At 33.6% G+C, this 22,901-nt stretch overlaps 4 protein-coding genes across 6 annotated transcripts; 3 read left to right on the plus strand and 1 right to left on the minus strand.

Annotated features, from left to right (window-relative positions):
- Positions 1 to 1,009: 1,009 nt before the first annotated feature.
- Positions 1,010 to 5,871, minus strand: LOC114187046 (FACT complex subunit SPT16-like). Of its 2 annotated transcripts, none has more exons than XM_028075161.2 (3): positions 5,596 to 5,871; positions 5,251 to 5,377; positions 1,010 to 4,426 (listed from the first exon to the last, which is right to left on the minus strand). In XM_028075161.2, exon 3 carries the CDS (start codon positions 4,410 to 4,412, stop codon positions 1,209 to 1,211), a length of 3,204 nt encoding a protein of 1,067 aa, XP_027930962.2. In that variant the 5' UTR covers positions 4,413 to 4,426; positions 5,251 to 5,377; positions 5,596 to 5,871; the 3' UTR covers positions 1,010 to 1,208. The 2 variants fall into 2 exon arrangements, with proteins under 2 accessions (XP_027930962.2, XP_027930961.2); XM_028075160.2 differs by having other exon boundaries at positions 5,584 to 5,858.
- A 3,288-nt stretch (positions 5,872 to 9,159) lies between these two features.
- EMB506 (Ankyrin repeat family protein) lies at positions 9,160 to 13,644 on the plus strand. 2 transcript variants are annotated; one of them, XM_028077670.2, is made up of 8 exons: positions 9,160 to 9,365; positions 10,388 to 10,779; positions 11,956 to 12,035; positions 12,116 to 12,214; positions 12,290 to 12,388; positions 12,470 to 12,568; positions 12,651 to 12,749; positions 13,048 to 13,644. In XM_028077670.2, exons 2-8 carry the CDS (start codon positions 10,398 to 10,400, stop codon positions 13,150 to 13,152), a joined length of 963 nt encoding a protein of 320 aa, XP_027933471.1. In that variant the 5' UTR covers positions 9,160 to 9,365; positions 10,388 to 10,397; the 3' UTR covers positions 13,153 to 13,644. The 2 variants fall into 2 exon arrangements, with proteins under 2 accessions (XP_027933471.1, XP_027933470.1); XM_028077669.2 differs by having other exon boundaries at positions 9,160 to 9,338.
- A 3,671-nt stretch (positions 13,645 to 17,315) lies between these two features.
- LOC114188686 (protein REVEILLE 2-like) lies at positions 17,316 to 20,448 on the plus strand. The gene is made up of 6 exons (XM_028077282.2): positions 17,316 to 18,087; positions 18,646 to 18,780; positions 18,890 to 19,001; positions 19,118 to 19,179; positions 19,368 to 19,763; positions 19,848 to 20,448. Exons 1-6 carry the CDS (start codon positions 18,076 to 18,078, stop codon positions 20,211 to 20,213), a joined length of 1,083 nt encoding a protein of 360 aa, XP_027933083.1. The 5' UTR covers positions 17,316 to 18,075; the 3' UTR covers positions 20,214 to 20,448.
- Positions 20,449 to 20,841: 393 nt separating this feature from the next.
- LOC114188687 (expansin-A13-like) lies at positions 20,842 to 22,800 on the plus strand. The gene is made up of 2 exons (XM_028077283.2): positions 20,842 to 22,050; positions 22,310 to 22,800. The coding sequence occupies exons 1-2, from the start codon at positions 21,455 to 21,457 to the stop codon at positions 22,623 to 22,625; spliced, it is 912 nt and encodes a 303-aa protein (XP_027933084.1). The 5' UTR covers positions 20,842 to 21,454; the 3' UTR covers positions 22,626 to 22,800.
- Positions 22,801 to 22,901: the final 101 nt, after the last annotated feature.

Genomic DNA, 22,901 nt, shown 5'->3' on the forward strand with positions numbered 1-22,901 from the left:
ATAATCAAGAGTTTCCACACCAATAGCACTAGTTACTCGTCCATAGTATCTTAGAAGCTTTATTGATCTCTTTTTAAGTTGATACCAACTTATTCATTTAAATTATGATTAAATATGTTTTTAGTCTCTTAACTATAAGTGAATTTTGGAATTAGTTCATTTCGAAACTTTAAACCAATTTAGTCTTTCATCTTTCAAAATACGTAAATTTAGTCCTTTTAATTAAATTTTGTTAAGTTTATTTGACATTTCAAACACATTTTATAATAGTATTTGACTTAACATTAAAATAAAAATGTGTCAAACAGTATAAACAACTCAAATACAATATTAAAATGCGTACGAAACATCAAATAAACCTAACAAAATTTGATTAAAAGTACTAAATTCACGTATTTCGAAAGATGAATGATTAAATTAATCTAAAGTTTCGAAATAGAGTAATTTTAAAATTCACTAAAAGTTAAGGAACCAAAAACATAGATAAGAAACCAGTTTTGCTAACCAAATCTTTATAACTCAATAAACACATTAAAACATTTCAATAGTAGGGGTAACATTTAAACTTATTTAATTAAGACATCGTATATTTAAATTTTAGATCGAAAATATCTATATTTTATTCACTCAAAATTTCTTTAAGTGAAATATTTTTAGTAGGTGGTAAGTTTCAGAAGACAATTTTCTAATTTTAAGAAAATTAAAATATATTAAACTTTACAATTAATTATATATTTCAAATTATTTATAAAAATGAAATACTTTGTAAAAATTCCTAAAAAATACAACAAAGATATACAATTATTATAAATTATAAAGTTTGTTCTCTATGATTATTTACTACTAAATTCAGAGACATGACATTCAAACTCAATATCACGATAATTTTTTATCAATTGATTCTCATGCAAATTTAGTAACTATTGTTTTCTTCACCATTTGTTTTAAAATAAAATACTTTAATATAAAAACAGGTAGAACAATTATATTCAAGAGGCAATCACCAAAATAAGGAAAGAAAGGAAATTAAGGACTCCAATTGAATTCAAGGATTGCAATCGAGTAGCTGAACTATAACATGGGTGAAAAATATTTAGTTACAATGATAGGGCAGCTCCAAGTCCAAACACAAGCTGCTATGCTAACGCAGCAACAGCACAAAACAAACTGAACTAAACCTTAAACCAGCTAAAAGGAATACCAAAAATCTATCTTAACTTAGCCCGCTTTGGCATGCTACTGCTTAGATTACCTCCTCTAGACTTACCGAAGCTTTTTGCCTTTCTTCTTTTTCTATCTTCTTCGCTGTCAGACTCGTTTCCTTTTTCCCTGTCTGCATTGCTCGCTTCCCTCTCCAGTTCCTCCCAAGTCTTTCCCTTCTCTTCCTCTGAATCCTCGTCAGAATCCTCATCGTCGTCATCATCCTCAGACTCAACAAGTGATTCACTGTCAGAGGCTTCATCCTCGGAATCAGATTCAGGTTCCACGTCAGAAGGTTCGTAACCTTTGTCTGACTCCTCTGAGTTCTCAGATTCTGAATCAGTAGCCTCCAAATTCAGAAACTCCCATCCACCTCCTTCAATAAAGCTCTGAGGGTCATCCGTGATTGTCTTCAGGATCTGACGCCAGTTCAGATTCAGCCTGCTCTCGTAATACTTAATGTCAGTAGTGTCAAGCCATTCCTTGATTCCATCCAGCGATGTAGAAGGGATAGAATCAATCCTCAGTACATCACGCTTAAAGTCCTTAAACACTATTGTCATATCAAAGTTCTTCTGCCCAAGCCCAACTCTCTCAAGATTCACAATCTCAATCTCACTAAGCGAGACAACAAGGAAAGGGGTCTCTATCAGTTCAACAAGGCAGCTTGAAGTAGGAACAATGAACACTGAAGATTTATGAGGAACCCCAGGGAAGCCCAGCTCTCTAAGAGGTTGATCAAACTCCAACTCAAGTCCATTGAATTGGGCCTGACCCCAGAGATCATTCACCCGATTCACAAAGGTTTGGAATTCTACATTTATTTTGTTCTTCCTATCTCGCTCCCTTTGTTCTTCTTCAAGCTCATCAGGGTCATAGGCTGATCTCTTACCACCTCCAACATTCTGGACCATGTCCATAACCTCAACATAAAACTGAACATCCTTGGTCTTCTTATTTCCTACCATGATATGATTGTGCAGATGGAAGTGCAGAAGAGTGATCATTTCATTCTCTGCTGGCTGGAAAAATGCATGCTTAATGTTGCCAAACATTATGTCTACACGCTCATCTTGCCTGGTGGTAGAATAACGAAATCCATTCACGTGAGCCTCAAGTGTACCGGGTATCTTCCTTCCACGCCCACCAAAAGCAGGACGGATCCAAAGATCAGACAACCGTATTGGCTTGAATCTATTATTAGCAAGTTGTAGTTTCTCCTGAGTAACAAGTGTTGCCCTCTCGGCTCTCTCAGACTCCCTTGCCACAACTTGTCGCCTGAGGGTTTTAATTGACTGCACAACCTCACTAATGTGCCTGGAATCCTTGGAGCGAAATGAAGCCTCCTTTAGATATATAGATCCAGGGAACTTCATTGAGTTTGCATCATGAGGACTGAAAGGGGTCCCAGGAACATTAAAAATAATTCTGACATAGCAATTCCGGTTGGTGTCTTGCTGGCTCGAAACAGTTCGAATGAAAGCAACATGAAAAGGTACCATGCTTCCATTTATAGGCAAGAGAACTGCTTCATTCTTCTGATCAATCTGAATCATCATTTCTCTGGGAGGGGGAAGGTCATTTATGTTCTTGTAGGCCACAAGTTCTGTTGAAGCCCTCGAAGACGAACGGCTATCTCCTGCCTCACTTCCACCACCAGCAAGCCTCCTTGCAGTTTCTTCATTTTTCTGACGAGCAAGTTCTGCCTGATGCTGCCTTCGAAGCTCCTCCTTTGAAATTTCATGATTGTCTGACCTTAGAGTTGTCTTAGTAAAGGGCTCGGCTCCCTTCGTATCCACTTTTGTGCTTGGCTTTTCCTCTTCCTCATCCTCATTGAAAGAGTATGCTACATCCTTGAGTGCTTTTGAGCTCATAGAAGTTACAACTTCTGTCTTATCTTTGTTGATGATGACAGTATCAGCAAGCAACAGAGAGAAATGCCTGTTCTTAGACTTACTTTTCTCACTTTGTAAATTCTGAAAACCAATTGACACATTAAAGACCATGCCTTCTCTAATTATCTGTTCATTTTTTGCATTAAGATTCAATCCTGATTCACGAAACTCAATACCGATGCCTGTCCCAGCAGATTTTGTCAAATATGAAACCAAGTCTGGAGCATCCCTTTCCACAACAGAGACTGCAGCTTGGTATGCAGCACTTAACTTGTTTCCTGGCTTCATAGAGCCTATGACAGCTTCATGGGCTTTTAGAAGAACCCCATATGCTCTACTTTGAAGAGGGTCTGCATCAATCAAGAAGGTCCTAGCTATGTTGGAGCAATAACTCTTATATCGAGCTCCAACTGCACATATAATCACACTGGCTGAATCATAATGCAATAACTCATCGTTGCTGACAGCACTAGGTCGGAGATCAAACTCTCCACCGCTTTGAAAAATTGGTGGGTAACAAATATCAACATTATCTGCCTTTAGCTTACAATTCACTTTTGAAGGTTCCAGAATAACTTTCTCAGTCTCCTCCATCAATGTGGAATGAGAGACTTTCTTTTCCTCATCGATTACATTCTCAAGTTTTGTAACCACAAAGTTTTTCATCACACTTGTTGTCAGGTAAGCTGCCCTCTTAATTGATGTGAGCTCCTCATTACTCTTTGCTGCAAATAAAGAAGACAACCCATTGGCAACATCAATGAGATTAAATTTAGTATTTTTTAATTTTTCAGTCCATGTTTCAAGCAGTTTGCCTTCAGGAGCCTCTCTTGATATGTATCCAACAGTGGAAGAATCGTGGTCATCAGACTTTGGCAGAGCACGGATGGCCCGGAATATAGCATCCATTAGAGCAGTTCCATCATCGTTTTTAGGTTTGACATGTAGAACAAGATCTGCCCCCACGGCCTCTCTTGCAGATTTTTTTACAGATTCAAGAATAGAAGCTTTCTTTTGGCTGCATAAGATATGTATCTGCTTCTTCATGAAAACCATAATTGTCTCTGGAAACTCAAATCCAAGCAGCCATAAGTTTAGAGCAGTAGATTTCAGGTACCGCAAGTCTTCCGAAGGTGGAGGACATGCAATTGCTATTGCATCAGAAGAGCCCCACAGATCTGTTTTGTGTTCATCCCAATGTGAATAAAATGTTTTCAATCGGGATTGAAATGCATTCAGATCAATAGAATATCCACTTCCGGCTGCACTGGCCTTTCCATTTGATGGTTGGGTACTTCCATTGCGATGGTCTGCCATAGTTTGCTTTCACTCTAGAAAGAACGACACAGTAACTCCAGTAAGTCAGTAAAAGCCTTAAATTCTGACATTGGGTGATCTCCGATGATTTCATGTTCACAAAATAATGCATGTACAACCATCGAAAAGATAGCAACTAATTTTACAACCTTTCACTGCTGCAACAGAAGCAACTAGAAATAAAAAGCAATCAAATAAACAATCGTATATAGCCTCATAATGACACTAAAGCAATGTTCAATGGTCACATTAGCAACACTACCACGAGCCTTCTTCTAACAGAAAAATCATGCAAAAAAAATCCTGACGCACACATCCACAAACGTGCACAAACCAAAAACTAAGAGAGTTAAAAATAATTACAAATAACTCAGTATAACCTTAAATTCAGAAAGTTGGTGAAAAACGGAAGTAGCATGCATCAAAATTGCTTCAGATGCAATACAACATTACCAGTAGAATGTCAGCAAGTAACTAAGAATGTAAACACTTATCAAAGGAAAGGACATAACTTCATTGGTAATGCAATTTAGAGACTCAAACTCAGTATATCATCAATGGGCATGTAATGTTGACCTTCGTGTTTTATATAAGACGTTTTGGCACATGAGTACCAAGTAAACAGAGATAAACAAATCCTCCATATTAGGTTTAAGAATGCTGAGATTACATCTCGATGTAACAACTCATGAGATATGCCATAAGTCCGTACTTCTCACATAACGGTCCATTAACGTATTAACACAAACACATAGAATACAAAATCTATAATAAAATACAAACCACAAAATTTTTCCAAAAGAATATGAACAAACAGGGTTGGAGAATAACAAGTTACCTCTGCTACAGTAACAACCACAGTTTGAAGGATAGTTCGGCAGCCGTTGCTAAAACGATAGTCAATAGAGAACTCGAAGAGATATTAAGAAAAAGTGCTACAACGAATCGTCGAGTCTTTCACATTACTGCGCGATGAAGAAATCGCACAACTCACTCATTAATCCAATAATTCATAATAATCAATTTTTCAAAAGAAAAAAAAAAAAAAAACCTAAAACGAAAAATGGCTCGTACTATCTACGAAGAAATTAGGTCTTCTTGATTCTAAAATCACAGTGCAAGCATGAAAAACAAAATTAAATCCGAAAAAAAAAAAAGGAAAGATCGAAACCTTTTCACTCACTTTACGTCTGTCTGGGCTGAGCGAAGGCTCCTCGTGTTTTCTGTTTTTCTTCAATTTGCGATTTTACGGACCCAAGTTCGGGGCAATGAAACTGTGCAGGGTTCAAATATCAAAGTTTCAATGCCCACATATATATACTATGTGTGGTGCGTTGCTGGGAAAAAGAAGCATCGACGGAAACATAGAAGGAGAGGAAAACCAATTCAAGGTAGGAATATTAGGGTTCATCTGGCAAATTAGGGTTCATTATAGAAAGTTGAGGACACGGTAAAAACAAATTTGAGAAAGTGAGAATTTAAAAAGATAATTCTCGTTGGACAGTAATGAACACACACAAAAAAAGATAATTATTGTATTTATCACTTTCTAATCGTAAAAAATATATGTTTTTATACCAACAGTACTCATCCAATTAAACATAATAAATGTACCACTTTACAAAATTATTTAAAACTTTTATGTATCCTAATTTATTATTCGATAATATTATTTTGACCCATAAAACTTTTACACTCACTTAATATATATTTATTTTCAAGTTTCTATAAATACGAAAGTTTGTCATTTAATATTTTACCTCTAAAAATTGATTGTGAAAGATTCCTCGGTTCAAAAAGTCATTTTTCTCTATTGTTCCATTTTACAACATAAAATAATATTATTATTCAATCATTCAATTCTTTCTTTAACAGACCTTTTGACCTTTGTATTCATTCATCATCTTTTAGAAAAAATAACAATATATATATATATATTTAATTTCATCTTTTATAATATAGTTATAACTAATTTTTTAAAATATAATCATTAACTAATTATTTAAAAGTATTTAAAATATTTTGTATAAAATTGTCATGTGTGTCTTTTTTTTAGTGTTCAGTTATTTTTTATTACTCTCATCAAATTTTATATATAAGTAGTGTGATAGTAAATATATAGAGAAAGAAGAAAATTAGTGAGAATTTGAATGATCATCATATGGAATGGAGATAATAGATTGAAAAAACTAATAATTACCTTATTTAATTCTAAGTCAACTTCTTCTTACAATACAGATTATATCATATCAATATAATAAAAAAAATTACTGGTACAAATAAAATATTAATATTAATTAATACATTAGAATGATTTGTTTTTTTTACCAATGAGCACGTTAAACATTTTTTAACACAACTCTCGCCTTTTATTCAAAATTTTAAAATTAAAAAAATTAATTTGAATAGAGTTAAATTTATAAAATTTTAAGATTTTCAATAAACTCTATTTATTTGTATTAGATTAACTAAGCCAATTATTTTATCTTAACTTGAGACATTTTAATGGTTTGTTATATATGTGTATTTTCTACATTTTTTCATACTATAAAGTTACCTTTTTAATTTATTTATAATATTTTTTATAATGTAGCAATCTACGATTTTCTTTAAGTATTTGAGTTAAGTTGAATTTTTTAACTCAATAACAAAACCCTTCATGTTTTACTATATTTTATAACTTGTTCAATCCTACTTCTTACAAGTAGAATCAATTATATAGTAAGTTGTGTGTGTTTTTTTTTCTTTTTAAGTGTATGTTAATGGAAAGTGGTGTTGAGATATCATTGTTTTGTTTAAAAGGTTACTTAGATTAACGGAAAGAGAATGGTTAGACAAAACAAATTCAATGTAAATAAGAAGAGAAACTAATATTTTTTTATACAATATCATAATATAATAACCATCTCACAAAAATATGGATGAATGTGGTTGTATATATTGTTGTTAGCTTAATGCTAACTTTATAAATGAACTTAAAATTAATAGAAATCTCAAATATTTATGAAAATGTGGGATAAATGTAATGTTTGCTTAAACCTTATTATACGTTGTTCGATATTAATTGGATGGAGGAAAGATGTAAGAGGTGCACAATTATGACATTTATTACTTTATGTTCAATGGCAAAACTATGGGTGATAGGGGAATTTTTTATATTCTTTTGTTTATATTTATTTATATATTTTTTTAAAAATTATATTTATATGTAATTTTATTAAGTTTATATTATAAAAAATTATAATAAAAGATAAAATAAAAAAATTTAATAGTGACATTGATTTATAAAAGAGATTAGAATTTTTTTTTTCTGGCTATGATCTTTCCATTTCTACCATGTAAATTATCAAGGAAGTGTATGAAGAGAAATAAATACAAATAGATAGATATGAAGAGAAATAAATACAAATAGATAGATTGGAAAATAGAGGTTAGGAAACACATAGATAGAGATTGAAATATACATTCTTACATGATCTCTCACAAATCAAGATTAGTATCTTATTATGATTTATATATGTTAGATTTATCAAAATTAAGTTTATTCCAAAATAGTATAAACCCTAATTATAATTTTAGGTTTTTTTGTATGAAATTTGTATGAACCCTAATTATAAAATTTCCCAAATTATTATAACCCTTCATGAAATTTAAGAATTTTGTGTTTTTCGCTGCCTATGGTAATTTTTTTTTTTAAGTTTTGAATTTTTACAGTGTTACTTATTTAATTAAAGTGTTATGAGTCTTGTTATGTTTTACATTGTGATAATTGTGATTTGTGAATATATATATATATATATATATATATATATATATATATATATATATATATATATATTATATATATATATATATATTTTTTTTTTTGTTTTTTTCTAAATAGGCGAGAGGTGATAAATTTATATTAGAAAGATTATGATAAAGAGTCAAAAAATTTAACTTTTTAAAGAGAAAGGTTTGTGATAAAGATAAAAGAAAAAATGCATCAACATTAATTAAACATGAGAAATTTCATGAGAACCAAAAATTCAAGAGAATGAAAAACAAATATCTAAAATTATTAGAATTACATATAATAAATTTTAAAATTCATTAGAACGCGATCCGGGAGAAACATGCTCAAATTTGACAATACTACCAAATTAAATTGATGAGGTACGAAAGACTTATCTAAAATGATATTTATAGTTTGATATCATGATATAATAGTGAATGATAGTCATATTTTTTGAATTTTGCTATTATATGTACTTGTTTTAAGTAGAGAAAATGAATAGAAAAAATGAAGAATTTTTTTTCTAACTAAAAAAAATTATGTATAACAAATATAATTTAACACTCAATTTTTTTTTTCAAGTTCTGTGACTGTTTACGCCATTTAAATAATATTGTGGTGTGTGATTTAAGTGATAACTTCACAAACGAGTGAAAAAGATGTTGAAATTATATTTACTCATTTAAAAACACATGATTTGAGAGTTGGACATTATGTTCAAGTAATATGGACATTATGAAGTTTTACAAGATTGGAAAAACAAGCTTTTAAGTTGTCTAAAAAAATTTATAAACTTTTGTAAGATTGGGGATTAGAGAAGTTGGTAGGAAGCAATTATCCTCTTCCAGCCACTCCAAATGGTAAAATTGGTAATACAAATCTGATGGAGGGTGCAGGGAGCAATTTGGAAGGTGCAGGAAGCAATAGCCTGTAAATAAATATCAAAAGCCGTTATCCCATGAGAAAGCCTGGATTTCTCTCAACCAAATCCATTGCGATATGAAAAGCAGAAACACTCCACAATCTCCTTGAATTCACCAAGTTCTTGAAACCTTGATATCGAGTTTGTCGGATTAGTGGTGTGATTCTGTTCCTCCGTAATCTGAAAGTTGGTGTTTATGCTACGAAACATTTATAGTCTACTTCACAAGGTTCGAATGAAACCTGTTCTTATTCTGGTAATATTTAAATTGATGAGCTGTCGATTGAACTGGGTGCACAAGTTTGGTGCTTGATTTTGACCAAGTGATTAGTTTGTATGATTTGACTTTTAGTATTTCAATTGAGTTGGTTCTTGATTTTGTTGTCCTCGTTTAAATATCGAGTTGGGGAACGAGTTCAGGACCCCGATTGGTTTGTACTGAGAAGTAGAAGAGAATTTTACGAATTTAGGGTTTGGCTCTCCGCTTTTTTTTCTAGCCAGTCGTCTATTGTCAGTTAGAGGCTGTGCAAGGAGGGAATGCTAGAACTTCAACCATTTACTGAATGCTCCAAATTCTCAGTGAACTACCCACGCTACTCGTCTTACCTATGATGTTGGTGTTCAATTATGACATTTACTTGATGTATTTTGCATTCTGTTGTTTCGGGTTTTGGATTCACTAATTTCTAAGTAGAGATGAGTAGACTAATTTAAAAATGTTTTGAAACTTATGTTTGTAAACCTTGTTGAACTGATTTTTAAGTGATAAATAAATAAATAAATCTAGTTTCACTCCTTTGGCGTGGGTGATAAATATTATGATATATTAATTTATTAGGTCTTGTTGAATTTTAAAAACTCATCTAAGATGAACTGGAATTCATATGGATTTAAAGTGTAGAAGGAAAAAAATAATATTTGTTTGACGTATTAGTGCTAGGTTTGGATGTGGAACTAGAATCCTGTAATAAGGTGTTTGCACATTGTTGATTGTGGACAGATGTGTGGACATATGATAGTGAGATTGTATGTTTTTAACATTATATGTAATTGGACTCCCAAATCATCTCTGGTTGCATATATGCAAAAACTAAATAAACTTTGTTGGTAAATTTCTTCTTTGCTAATGCTTTTCTTTTGCAATTGCCCATCATGGTGTCCTTCCAGGGTATGGTTGTTTGTGTTATATGTGTGCTCATTGTGATGATGTTTTCAGGAACCACTATTTGTAAATTCTTTGCTTTGTTTTTATTGCTGCTTCTTTTATCTCCATTTCAGGGAAGCGGAAATGGGTTCTTGGGCTAGAGTATCTGTTTTGACCTTTCCATGGTCTACAATCAATGCTGAATCTGCTATGGACTCCAAATTAAGCGGTGTTTTTTATAAAATGTACAGAAATACAAATAATAGAAAACTGTGTCTCTCTTTTTCTTGGGATAATTATAAACTTAGGAGTATTGGTGTGATTAAATCAAGCCAAGATGTATCTTATTTTCAAACCGAACAAGAAGTAGGGACTTGGGAAGAACCAGATACTGGCAGTGACAGTGAGTCTGACGATGAGGAAGTTGAAGACCACTTTCTATTTGAAAGTGACGGAATGAGGGCTTCAGTTGTTGCTGATGTTAATGTAACTTCAAGGGACAACTATGAAGAACTTATTAAGAAAGGTTCATTTTTTTCTTATTGCTTTATTTATTTTGGAACCATAACATGTTTTTGAAAACTAGACCAGTATAGTTCTAGACTGGCCATCAGTTCGATTGTCAACTGTCCTAGCATCTGTACTGTATTGACCATAAGCATCAACTAGAGATTCATTGGACTATTAGAGCATGCTTAGTCCAAAATTATGGTCTATGTGTTAACTAAATCTCAAAGCTTCATTAAGTCCTTACTTAAATTGAAATGTCCACATTTTAGGCATGCCTGGTCCTAACTCTTGTTTTCTTCCCCTTAAAAGGCTGCTTTGTATTTATTTTTTGTTACATTGCTGCACACTATTCTTGTTTATGATAATAGTAAAAACATCGAAAGAGAAAGCAACCGTAGCTTTTCAATAATCACTTTGATTCACATCTTCATCATTGGTTTAATGTGTTTTGGTCCCTAAACTCTTTTGAAAAAATCATTTTTAGTTCCTAAACATTTTTTATCCTTATATCTTTTCTTCGTTAACACTTTTAGTCCCTGCTGTCAAGTAACAATGCTGATGGCACTACGGCCATGTTAGGTGTTGTATCAACGTGTCTAACATGACAACCATGTTTTTTGTGCTAAACTGTGTTTTTAATCTCATATTTTTAGAGTACTTTGATAACTTCAGAATAGTTGATAGGAGAATGAATAACAGGTACCATAAAAATTTACACAGGATTGTCACGTCAGATACATTGATGTCAGCTCCATCATCAGTTAGTCCTGTTACTTAACAACAAAACTAAAATTGCCAGCAAAGGAAAAATGTAGGGATAAAAGATCCAAAAGTAATTATTTAGGAATTAAAAGTGATTTATGTAAAATCTTCAGGGACTAAAAACTTAATGAACCCTTGATTTTTCATATATCTTTTTCTATATGATCCTGTTAACTGCCAAACGTCATTTAAACTAGTTGAACCACTCTTGCTGTGAACTACTAACCTTAACGGTATAATAAACAATTCAGTTTTTAAATTATTGCTTTACATTTTCTCCCTCTTTAGTGCTTGTTGTTACCTTTAATATGATTTTAAGGTTGAACAACTTCCTGACATGTGCTAAAGTAGTTTTACAAGTAGATTGTAGAATATCTTTTGATCCTGGACAATAATCGGATACTATAAGAAGCTATTGACATGATTGCAGAAGTTGAACAACTTTTGGAACCAGAAGAAAGAGCAATATTGCAACAGAATGTTACTCCTAACTTGGAAAAAATATCAACTGTAAGTCTGTGACTCTGCATCTGTCTCTCCCAGTGTTCACTTTCTTATTTATACTCAAGATCTTGTATTCATGTTTTCAGGAAAAATGGAGCCCACTACACACTCTTGTGCTATCAATGCAGATGAGTTGCGTGGATAAGCTTCTTGATAATGGCATGGACATTGATTTCCCTGATAAGGTGTTTGTTGTTTATATTTTTCCAATTTATGCATAGTATTTGCCTGGACTTAAATAACATCATTTGATCAAACAGGAAGGTCTTACTGCACTTCATAAGGCAATTATAGGTAAAAAAGATACTTTGATTAGCCATCTTTTACGGAGACGAGCAAGTCCGCATGTTAAGGATAAGGTGAGGAAGCATTCTCTGCACAACTGTCATAAACTGTTAACAGCAGTCTGAAGTGTGTTTGTCCATCTATTCCTATGGTAGGATGGAGCCACTCCACTTCATTATGCAGTTCAAGTTGGTGCCAAGATGACTGTGAAATTATTGATCAAATACAAGGCTGATGTCAATGTTGAAGATAACGTGAGCATTTCTTTAACACAAGCTTGTTTTTATTAGTTTTTGATGTTTTTCAATTATATTTACGACTTTAAAAATCTGTCAGGATGGTTGGACCCCCTTGCACGTTGCCATTCAGAGCAGAAATAGAGATATAGCAAAAATTTTGTTAGTCAATGGTGCTGATAAGACAAGAAAAAATAAGGTAATTTTGTCAAACATTCCACAACAGACTAAGGCAGTTATAATGAATTAAATGGATTAGGTTGAACATGTTTTATTATCATTCCCTTTATTCTTTCTTTGTTATATTTCTAATCCTTTTGGATTACACTGCTATAGTTCTGTGAAGCTACTGTTGTCAAGTGTCTACTGCTCCTTTTGATTTCAAGTTCGTATTGTTAGAGATAGAAATTGAGGAAGCTGGAAACTTCCTTTCTAACAAGTCATCAAGGGTTTATTCGTTTCCCTTTTTTAGTACTTGATTGTTGGTTATATTTCAGGACGGAAAAACAGCTCTGGATCTAAGCTTATGTTATGGGAAAGATTTCAAGTCTTATGAACTTGCCAAATTACTGAAGACGGTTCCAGCAGATAGCTGTCTATGACGTGAAAGATGCAATTGGCCAGAATCAGAGTTAAATTTCAGCTGAATTAGCTGCTGCTGATTAGCGAGTAAATCATCCCTTTGTCATTCAGCATCTGAAGATCTGCAGCAGCTGATATTTTTTTTCAAAATGAGGAAACTTTTGATGGAACAATTCATTATCTTCCACGTCATTGATTACTTGGAATTTTGTTGCGGCAAAGTTCGAATTGACAACATTGTCCTGTCAAAACCACACTCATTCTCAGCCTATAAGTTGAGAATACTATTAGTGATCCTCAGACACAAAGTGCTTGGCGAATTGCTGAGTTATTTTTTATGAACTGCTCGAACCACTGTGATCCTTCTACGTGTAGTTGTTTCAACTGGGTGCTCAAATTTTGTAATTGATTGTAAGAAGTAGACTTAGTTCATAAATTTCTGTTGTATGTATGCACGTGTTACATTTTCAGTTTGTTTGAATGATAGACACTGGCATTAGAATTTTGGTTTATTTATTTATGATTAAATCTCAGTTTTGCAAATGATGAAATTTTATCCATGGAAACATACATGACGGTGTTTTGTTCATTCCTTTTCTTCTATGCCAAGCAGTGCTTCTCTCTAACTTTGTTATTGTATGATAAACATAGTTATCATACTTCCTTCAGTAATGGTAAACGAGTCCAAACAATTATTGAGAATATCTTAGAATCGAATTGGAAAGCTCACCGAATTTGAATTGAATGATTGAAAGTGCAAAATGGGTAATTTTCACTAACTGATGTGAATATACAAGTCTTTTTTTCTCAGTATAGCAACTTCTTCTCACTGTTGAATTTGAATTGTCTCTACTAAATTGTCATGGAGTTATCCTAACTCCAACTAGCATGGGCACTAAAGTGTTTAAAGAAATTGAGTTCTTCCAGAATTTAGGCATATACCCGAATTTGGTTTCTTTAGTATCAACCATTTTTTATTTGCATCTTATCTTTTACCAATTATTCTAAAAAGCATTATCACAGAATCAGAACTTCGCCAAATTCAATTTATTGTAATTTGACAGACCAATCTATCTTAAACATGTGTAGAAAGTATAAACTGAACTAAAAATTCAGTCATCATTATTAACTTTAAACCAAATACGGTATAGTTTCACCACCCTATTTTTTTAGTTTCCTCTTCAATAATACTTATCTTTCGAACTTTTCTGAAGTAGTTCAAAATCCTAAAACCCAAAGAGTAGAAATTATATTAATTGAGTGAGACAACAAAAAAATGATGAGGAGGATATACAAAATTTGAACATAACAATGTTGTACAGCTGCAAATCGCAAGAGTTTGACACCATTACAAAAGAGTGAAAGTTCATGAAAAAACAGGATTTTCAACTTGTTACACATTTGACTCCACCTTTTACAAACGATTAGTTTTTAGCATGAAATTTTCAACTTGCATAAGCCTTGTGTTCGGCTTTGATTTATATGTTTTGTTTTATTTGACTTTAGTAAGGTGTGTAGTAAAAAAAACTTAAAATGCAATGAAGGATATAACGTGTATGTATTTTAAACAAGTTTTATTAAGTTTCAATGTTTAAAATGTTTGTGTCAATATTAAATTGAAAGTTTTAGTTTGGTCGAAAAAGTTTGATATGCCCAAATTTATTGTTATATTTTATTTTTCTTTCCTATTATGATTGAATCTATATATAGGAGGACCTCATTAAATTAGTCAGACATATTAGTAATTGCCAATGTCATTAGGTAGAACATATTAATGATTGATTATCGCTGATTGAGACGTTTGATTAACATTTAACAAGAATTTAGGTCCAATGTTTGGTCGATTAACTTGTGACACATGACTTGGAATGTTTTCACCATGAGTTTTAATTATGATAAAAGCTATATTTTCAGAAAAATTATTTGGCATAAGTTTTTAAGAATTTTAAATAAATATTTATACCACGCTAAAAATGTCATGTCCGTAACATATTTACTTATGTTCATTTAGAGGTTAAATTATTATACAAAAAAACGAATCAAACGGGCATCAATTAACAGAAGCACTTAAAATGAAAATAAAATAAAATCTCAATTGAAAATTGGAGTAGATCACAATTATTAGAAAATATTCTCTTACTATATAGAAGACAAATTTGTGTGACTAGCACAATTTAAGATCTGAAGTTTTTCGTTACAATAATCGAGTTGATACGAATTATTTTAGTTAGGTTTGATCTTATCTCAATCTTCAGTAAACTAAAATATAGAAAAAAAATAAACCATGGTTGAAATATATGATTGGATGAACTAAAAGATTATAGAGAAGTTTAGTTGATAAAGCACCAAACATTTAGGTTGGAACAGAATGTTGGGCCTCTTATTCATATTGATTGCAACCTTCACTTCAAAAAAGTCCAATTAAAAAAAATAAAAACCAAAAAACAAATATGTGGTCAGAAATATTTCGATTAAAAAAAAGGAAGAAGAAGTTGTGGTTGTGAAGAAGGTTGTGGAATGCTATCCTTTTCATGTTCGTACACGTGGCAGCATCTGGTGCGTGAGTCGGCGAGTGGCATGACGTGGCAAAAAGCGCAAAGCAAAAAGTCGCATTCACACTTTCGTTTTGTTGGAGCCTCTAATAAATAGATAGATATTTTAACGTCAGAAATATCCATTTTTTAAAAATAATAATAATAAATGCCGCCATTTTAATTTTAATCATTCATTGTAAATTGTTTATCCCTGTCACAATCAATAAAAATGAAATTATTATATCAGAGCATCCACGTCATTCTTTAAATATGGTAAAAAAAAAGACTTACTTTTGTTGACTTCACAATTAATCTCTATTACTAGTAAAATATGGAAAAATAAAGCGTTTATTTTATATTGGTACATTCCAAGGTTCTTTTTTAGTATTTTAGTGTCATAAACAAATTGTCCGAACTAGACAGTTTTCTAAAATTATAATAAGTTAATAAAGCATAAATGAAAAGGGAAACTTCTATTTTGTGCTTTTGGTCCAGGAACTCAATTATATCTCAGTATAAATAAAGCATTTTTTGCCTAAAAAAGTAACCATACTTAATGAGCCAATTTTGGGAGAAAAAACAACAAAGAAAAAGAACAACTTTCTACAAAAAATATAATTTTTTAAGATATAAAAATAATTTCTATAATTCAATTTTTTTCTCTTGATTTTATCCTGATTTTCACGTACCTTTTACAAATTGTTTACATTTATAAATAAAGAAATGTGTTAAAATTCTACATATCAATATAAAAAATATTAAGGGTTAAGTATGTTTTTAGTCCCTGAACTTTGACCCAAAATTGGAATTCGTCCCTGGTCGAAACTTTGATAAATTTTGGTCCCTAAACTTTAAAAATGAATAAATATAGTCATTTTAATCAAATTTTGTAAACTTTTTTTTAGGTTTCGAATACATTTTTCAGTAAATATTGAGCCGAGAATGTGTCAAACGGCATAAACAACCCTAATATTTACTGAGAAATGCGTTCGAAACCTAAAAAAAAGTTAACAAAATTGGGTTAAAAGGACTATATTCATTCATTTTTAAAGTTTAGGGACTGAAATTTATCAAAGTTTCGACCAGGGACGAATTCCAATTTTGAAGCAAAATTCAGGTACTAAAATCATACTTAACCCAAATATTAATTACACTTCTTAATTCACATATTATTTTTAAGTAAATAAATTAGAAACAGATAAAAACAGAGACGTTTAGATCCATTAAAATAAAAAGCAGACAGGGAGCATATTAGAACAGAAACTAATAAATAATGGCATTTATCGGTTTCGATCTCTGGAAAAAAACATGGGCCACGCTTTAATTGTACCCTGAGTGAGTGGACGCGTGGCACTCCCTAACCCGCGAGTAGCGTGGTGCTTCACTTTCACCCGCGAGTGTGACGTGTCCGAAATTATCCACAGCACTTTTTCTTCGCCCACCGAATTTTAAAACACCAATTTTTTTTTCCAAGAGAGAGCGAAAACGGGGTCCATGACCGTACGCCACGTGTCCGCGACAACTTTCGACGAGAGCCACAAGATTCCTTCGAATTCTCGAGATTTCGATGTCGGAGGAATAAGGGAAAAATAAAGTTTCAAAATTTTCCTACGAGAAAATAGAAGTTCAAAGCTTACGTGTCACTCCCTTGTTGCTCCTTTTCTTTTTGTCCATCACAACAACAATCACAAGAAGCACTTTCGGAGTCTGAGCTTTCACTTCTTTCCAACTTCTCCATATATCTATCTATCTATCTGCAACCTCTTATCTTTCTTTCTCTGTTAATTCACACCCATCAATAACTCTTTTCTCACACAATTAACCATTTTCCTTTCTGGGTTTTGTGTAATTTTGTTGATTTTCCATTCCTTCTATTTTTTTGCTTCAACTGAGTTGGTGGTGTGGCTTATGAGTTATAAGCCCCTTTCTATTATGAAAAGATTGAAAATTTCTTAAGGGAAAGGTTTGCGGTGGGTAGATTTCTATCCATGCAGCTGTTGATTGAGGAAGGGTTAATTTGTTTTTTGCGATCATCCTTGGGTGGTGTTTGAACACAGGATTTGTAGATGATGGAGAGGGTTCTATTGTGTTGTGTGATTCTGAGATGTGAATTAGTGGTTGGTGAAGTGAAGAATCAAGGCAGTGTTTGTATGATAGATTGACTTTTGGATCAAGGTGGGTCCATTGTTGTACACAATTTGTTTGGTTCTGTTTCTAGCTTTCGGAGGGAGAGTTGTTTGAGTTGTACTTTTCTTATTTGGGATTTGTATCCAGAAAGAGAAGTTTTAGTACACCTAGGTTGTGATCTGATTGTGAGTTAGGGAAGCAATATCCAACGGCGAAGTCGTGGAAGTTTGCAACTGCGAAGAGGAGCAGAAGATCTAGATCAGTGATTTGGTTTCTGAAGCTATGGCGATTCGAGTATGTAACACATAAGTTTCAGTCAGCTATGTTTTCCTTTGATATGAATTTTTTGATACTATACTCATATTTGTAAGGGGTGGCTGAGATTGTTGTTCAATTTCAATGTTGATTGTAATCTTTTTGGGTGGGAATATGTTAGTACTATTTGTTAAAAAAGGTGGAAAAGAGAGAACCTTAATTGCGTTTTGGTTTGGCCACATTTCAAATGCCAAACATGCATAGATTTCTCATGAACGGTTGAATTTACACACCTAAAAAAGATTTGAATGCTTCCCTTGGGGAAACAGTTATTAGAAGGAGACCTGCTTAACCGATTGTGAATGACACTTGTTCATGTCTTTATCGAAAGAGTTGTTTCATTGTTTTCTTTTTCCTTCAAATATTTCTTAGGTGTTGTCGCTACTTGTCTTCTTGTGGCGTGAAAGATTCGCTTGAAACATTTCTGATTCCTTAGTTGATAAATAATTTTGGCCTGGTTGGACACTATATGTGAAAAATTTGGGGTTCCCTTGATTATAATTCCTTATATTTCTTTTCTCTTTGAATTGAATGTAGGATCAGAATGGATTTAACAGATCACAAGATGGTCCTTCAGCAGCAAGTGGTGTATCTTTGAGTTCTGGAGTGCATTCTGTTTCACATATTCAACTTAATGACCAGTTTTCTTGTGGGAGTGATTATGCTCTGAAGGTTCTCCCTGAATTCTTGAGAATTATTAGCACTTGCAAGTTATAATTCTTCTCTTTTCCTTCTGTTAATGTCTTCTTTGTTTTAATCAGTTTTCTTTCTTCTTGAACAGGTAAGGAAACCGTATACTATAACAAAACAGAGAGAGAGGTGGACAGATGAAGAACATAAGAAATTCCTTGAAGCTTTAAAGCTTCATGGACGGGCTTGGCGGCGTATTGAAGGTATAATTAATTAAGAGTGTCTCCATATCTTAGGCAAGAATTTGTGTGATGAATGAGTAATGAAGAAGTGTGATTGTGTTTGGTCTAAGTTTTGAGACACTTTATTTTGACAACAGAACATGTTGGCACAAAGACTGCTGTTCAGATTCGAAGTCATGCTCAGAAGTTTTTTTCCAAGGTTTACTGTTCTATTCTAATAATCATTCTGAGTCATGTTTTCTACTTACCATAAACCGTTCATCAGGCAAGTTAAGATTTTGATGACCCTAGGATATTCAAAGTGCTACCTTCTATGGGATATTTAAGGGTTCACTGTTGTCCTTGAATTCACTCTAATTACTTTACTCTGTCTTAACTTCATGACAGGTTCTTCGCGACCCTACTGGGAGTGTTACTAATACAGCGGAATCAATTGAAATTCCTCCTCCAAGACCAAAACGAAAGCCAATGCATCCTTACCCTCGTAAGCTAGTTGAGACTCCTACTAAAGAAACTTCAATCCCAGAACAACTTATGAAGTCTGGTTCTCTGAAGTCATCAGATTTTGATCAAGAAAACCAATCTCCGAAATCAGTATTATCAGGAGCTGGTTCAGACAGCCTTAGCTCCTCAGATTCAGACACACCAAACGAAAGTTTGTCCCCCATGTCATCATCCATCAGTGACATCCATACAAGTGGTTTTACATGCGCCGAACCCAACACAACATCCGAAGAACCTGGAATAAACGCTGATTCTTCTCATGATGAGAAATCTCTTATGGTACTTCCTAATTTTTATTGATTACAGTATGATGTATGACAAAATGATGTATGAACTTATATTATTGTTGATCTCAATGTCTAGAAATTCAAGCTTCCTACAAACGAAAGTGTTTTCATCAAAGAAGAATCTTCCGGCCAGACTTTGAAACTCTTTGGGATTACACTTTTTGTAACGGATACATGCAAACCCTCTTCTCCAACAACTGAAGCATGCAAACCAATACCTCTAAACATATGCAAGGGGGATGGAAGATTGGAACTTCTTGGCCACATCACACCAAGTGAAACATCAGCCATATCCCTACTAAAGGTGAGAGAGGGTCCTGAAACATGTGGGAAAGGGTTTGTGCCATATAGAAGGTGCATGGCAGAGAGAGAAAACCAGTTTTCATCTGTGACAATGACAAATGAGAATAAAGAAGAGCAATGCATCCACCTTTCCTTGTAGCTTTACCCCAAATGGTTTTTCCTTCAAAAGGTGTTCCCTTTGAGATGATGAGCTAAGGGTTGTTTAAGCTGTTGAATGTGAGTTGGCATCACACAGGTGGATAGGGGGGTAGCTGAAAATTTTGACATTTCTGTTGCATCGCACATTCACCGGCACTTCAAATCCATAAACCTGTCTTTTTGTATTTTTTTGACTTTCAAGTTTCAACTGTGAATTATATCTAGTGTTTTTATTTTCCAACTTTTTATGCTCCGTATGAGCACGCAGAGTGTAAGTTACATACTTGTGCAGTGCTTATGAACCTACTTGTTCATATATTCTAAAAGCTTAGAAAGATGGAAAATTTTCATAGTCATATTTTGTGAATTTCAGAGCAATATTGTCGGGACTAGGATATGTTGGGTGACCAAACGAATTGTAGGGAGCATGCAAAATATGTTTAACATATGTATATAATATCGGGGTCCTACTCTGTTCAGCTAAATCTATATTAACTTTGTCTAAGTAATTCAATGCAAAAATCATATTCTAAGATTTTATTTTATTTGAATTTTATCACCCCGTTATTTTTATAATATTTGTACAACTTTTGGCAAGAGTTTTATAAAATTCACATATTTCTATGATGATACCTAGATTTATGAACGCTCCAATTTGGATTGTTCCTTGTGTCCAAGAAGAAGAAGTTCTTGATTCATGAGGAAGGAGATTTAATTGAGCTAGATTCTTCCATCTCAAACTCTCTTTATATACACGCCCCAAAAAAGGAACGAGACCCATGTTTAGAAGGTATATAATATAGGTTAAAATAGATAAACCTGGAAATTTAGATTTCTTCACGTATAAAGAATTAAGAAAGGAACCAAAACAAATTTTCTTCTGAGATTCCACGTTCATGTTGGGAACAGGACCCCTCTTGACCCCACTGACACATTTATGGTAACACTACTTTATTGAAGAAAAGAAAGCATCTTCTGTAGATTGCAATCAATAGCATGTGTATTCAAAATTCTATTCAATACAAATACAAATATTATTTGAGAGGAGTCCTCTAAGATCATTTGGTTGACAATGAATAATTAATGTGCTAATGTGCAGAAGTTACGAAGCTTTCATTATGCAGATTGAGTGAGTAATAGCCAGCACGTGGAACAGTTATTCAGAAATGAATGCAGTAAAAGGCACGAAAAAGACAAACAAGTAAAGAGATAGAAAGGTTATGAAAAAGCGAAAAAGAAGATATGATTTGCATCACTTTGCTATCGCTTGTAGCAGCAGCAGCAGCAACAACAACAACATCAACAACGAAAAGTAAATCAATGTCAAAACTAACCGCTCTCTTGTTTCTTCTATTTGCATTCTTCAATTCTTCAACAGTCACGGGTTTATACTCTCCTTCACCTCCCGCCGCGCCATTTTCCCAATCTACCCCTGACCCCGACTCCTCTCCACCGACCGAGTGGCTCTTCGCCCATGCCACGCACTACGCCGCCACCGACGCGCTTGGCGGCGCGTGCGGCTACGGTGACCTTCCCAACGGCATGGCCACCGCTGCACTCAGCGAAGCCCTCTTCAACCGCGGCCAGATCTGCGGCGCCTGCTTCGAGCTCCGCTGCCGCGAGGAGGACGCCGACTTCGACCGCCGCTGGTGCATCTCCGGCGCGTCGGTTGCCGTCACCGCCACCAATTTCTGCGCACCGAACTACGGATCCGACGCCGACAGCCTCAGCGGACACTGTAACCCTCCGAAGCAGCATTTCGTTCTCCCCATCGAAGTTTTCGAGAAAATCGCAATCTGGAAAACTGGCACCGGCAACATGCCAGTGCAGTATCGCAGGTACTCCTTCACCCACTCCATCATTTTCTCCCTTTGGACAGAATTTATATAACTAATTATTACTACTAATACTACTATTATGATAAATTTATTAATAATAATAGTTAAAAATTCGTTACTACCTTCAAAGGAATAATTTTGAATATGTAACTTTAACCACCAGAAAGAAAGTGTTTGACAAAAGTTACTACATTTGAAATGTGAGTATCGAAAACACCATGGAATTGAAAAGTGAGATTTGGATTTGTGTTTGGAGCAGGATAGAGTGCAGAAGAGAAGGGGGAATGCGGTTCACAATAAGTGGTTCTGGAATCTTCATTTCGGCACTGATTAGTAATGTGGGTGGGATGGGAGACATTGTGGGTGTGAAGGTTAAGGGTTCAAAAACTGGTTGGCTTTCAATGGGTAGGAACTGGGGTCAGAACTGGCATGTTAATGCTTTACTGCAGAATCAACCTCTTTCTTTTGAGGTCACTGGTAGTGATGGAATCACTGTTACATCTTACAATGTTGCTCCCAAGGATTGGACTTTTGGACAATCTTTTGAAGGAAAACAATTTGTCCTTCACAGATAATAAATCACCATGTTTGGAAGGACCATTCTCCTTCCTCTTCTTCTCCCTCACCATTCCAATTCTCATTCCCTGTGTAATATTTTTCAAATAGATTAAAGTAATAATAGATACTTGTCCTACTAATTGTTCTCAGAGGAAAATTTATTTAATGAAAGTAGTGATTTTGTCCTTTAAATCATGTACTGTTGGTGATTTCAAATTTGTTAGCATTATATATATATATATATATATATATATATATATATATATATATATATATATATATATGATATTGGC

Source organism: Vigna unguiculata, chromosome 6 (assembly GCF_037176805.1).
Source record: "Vigna unguiculata cultivar grain cowpea cultivar isolate G323 ecotype 2 chromosome 6, ASM3717680v1, whole genome shotgun sequence".
NCBI classification, from domain to species: Eukaryota; Viridiplantae; Streptophyta; class Magnoliopsida; order Fabales; family Fabaceae; genus Vigna; species Vigna unguiculata.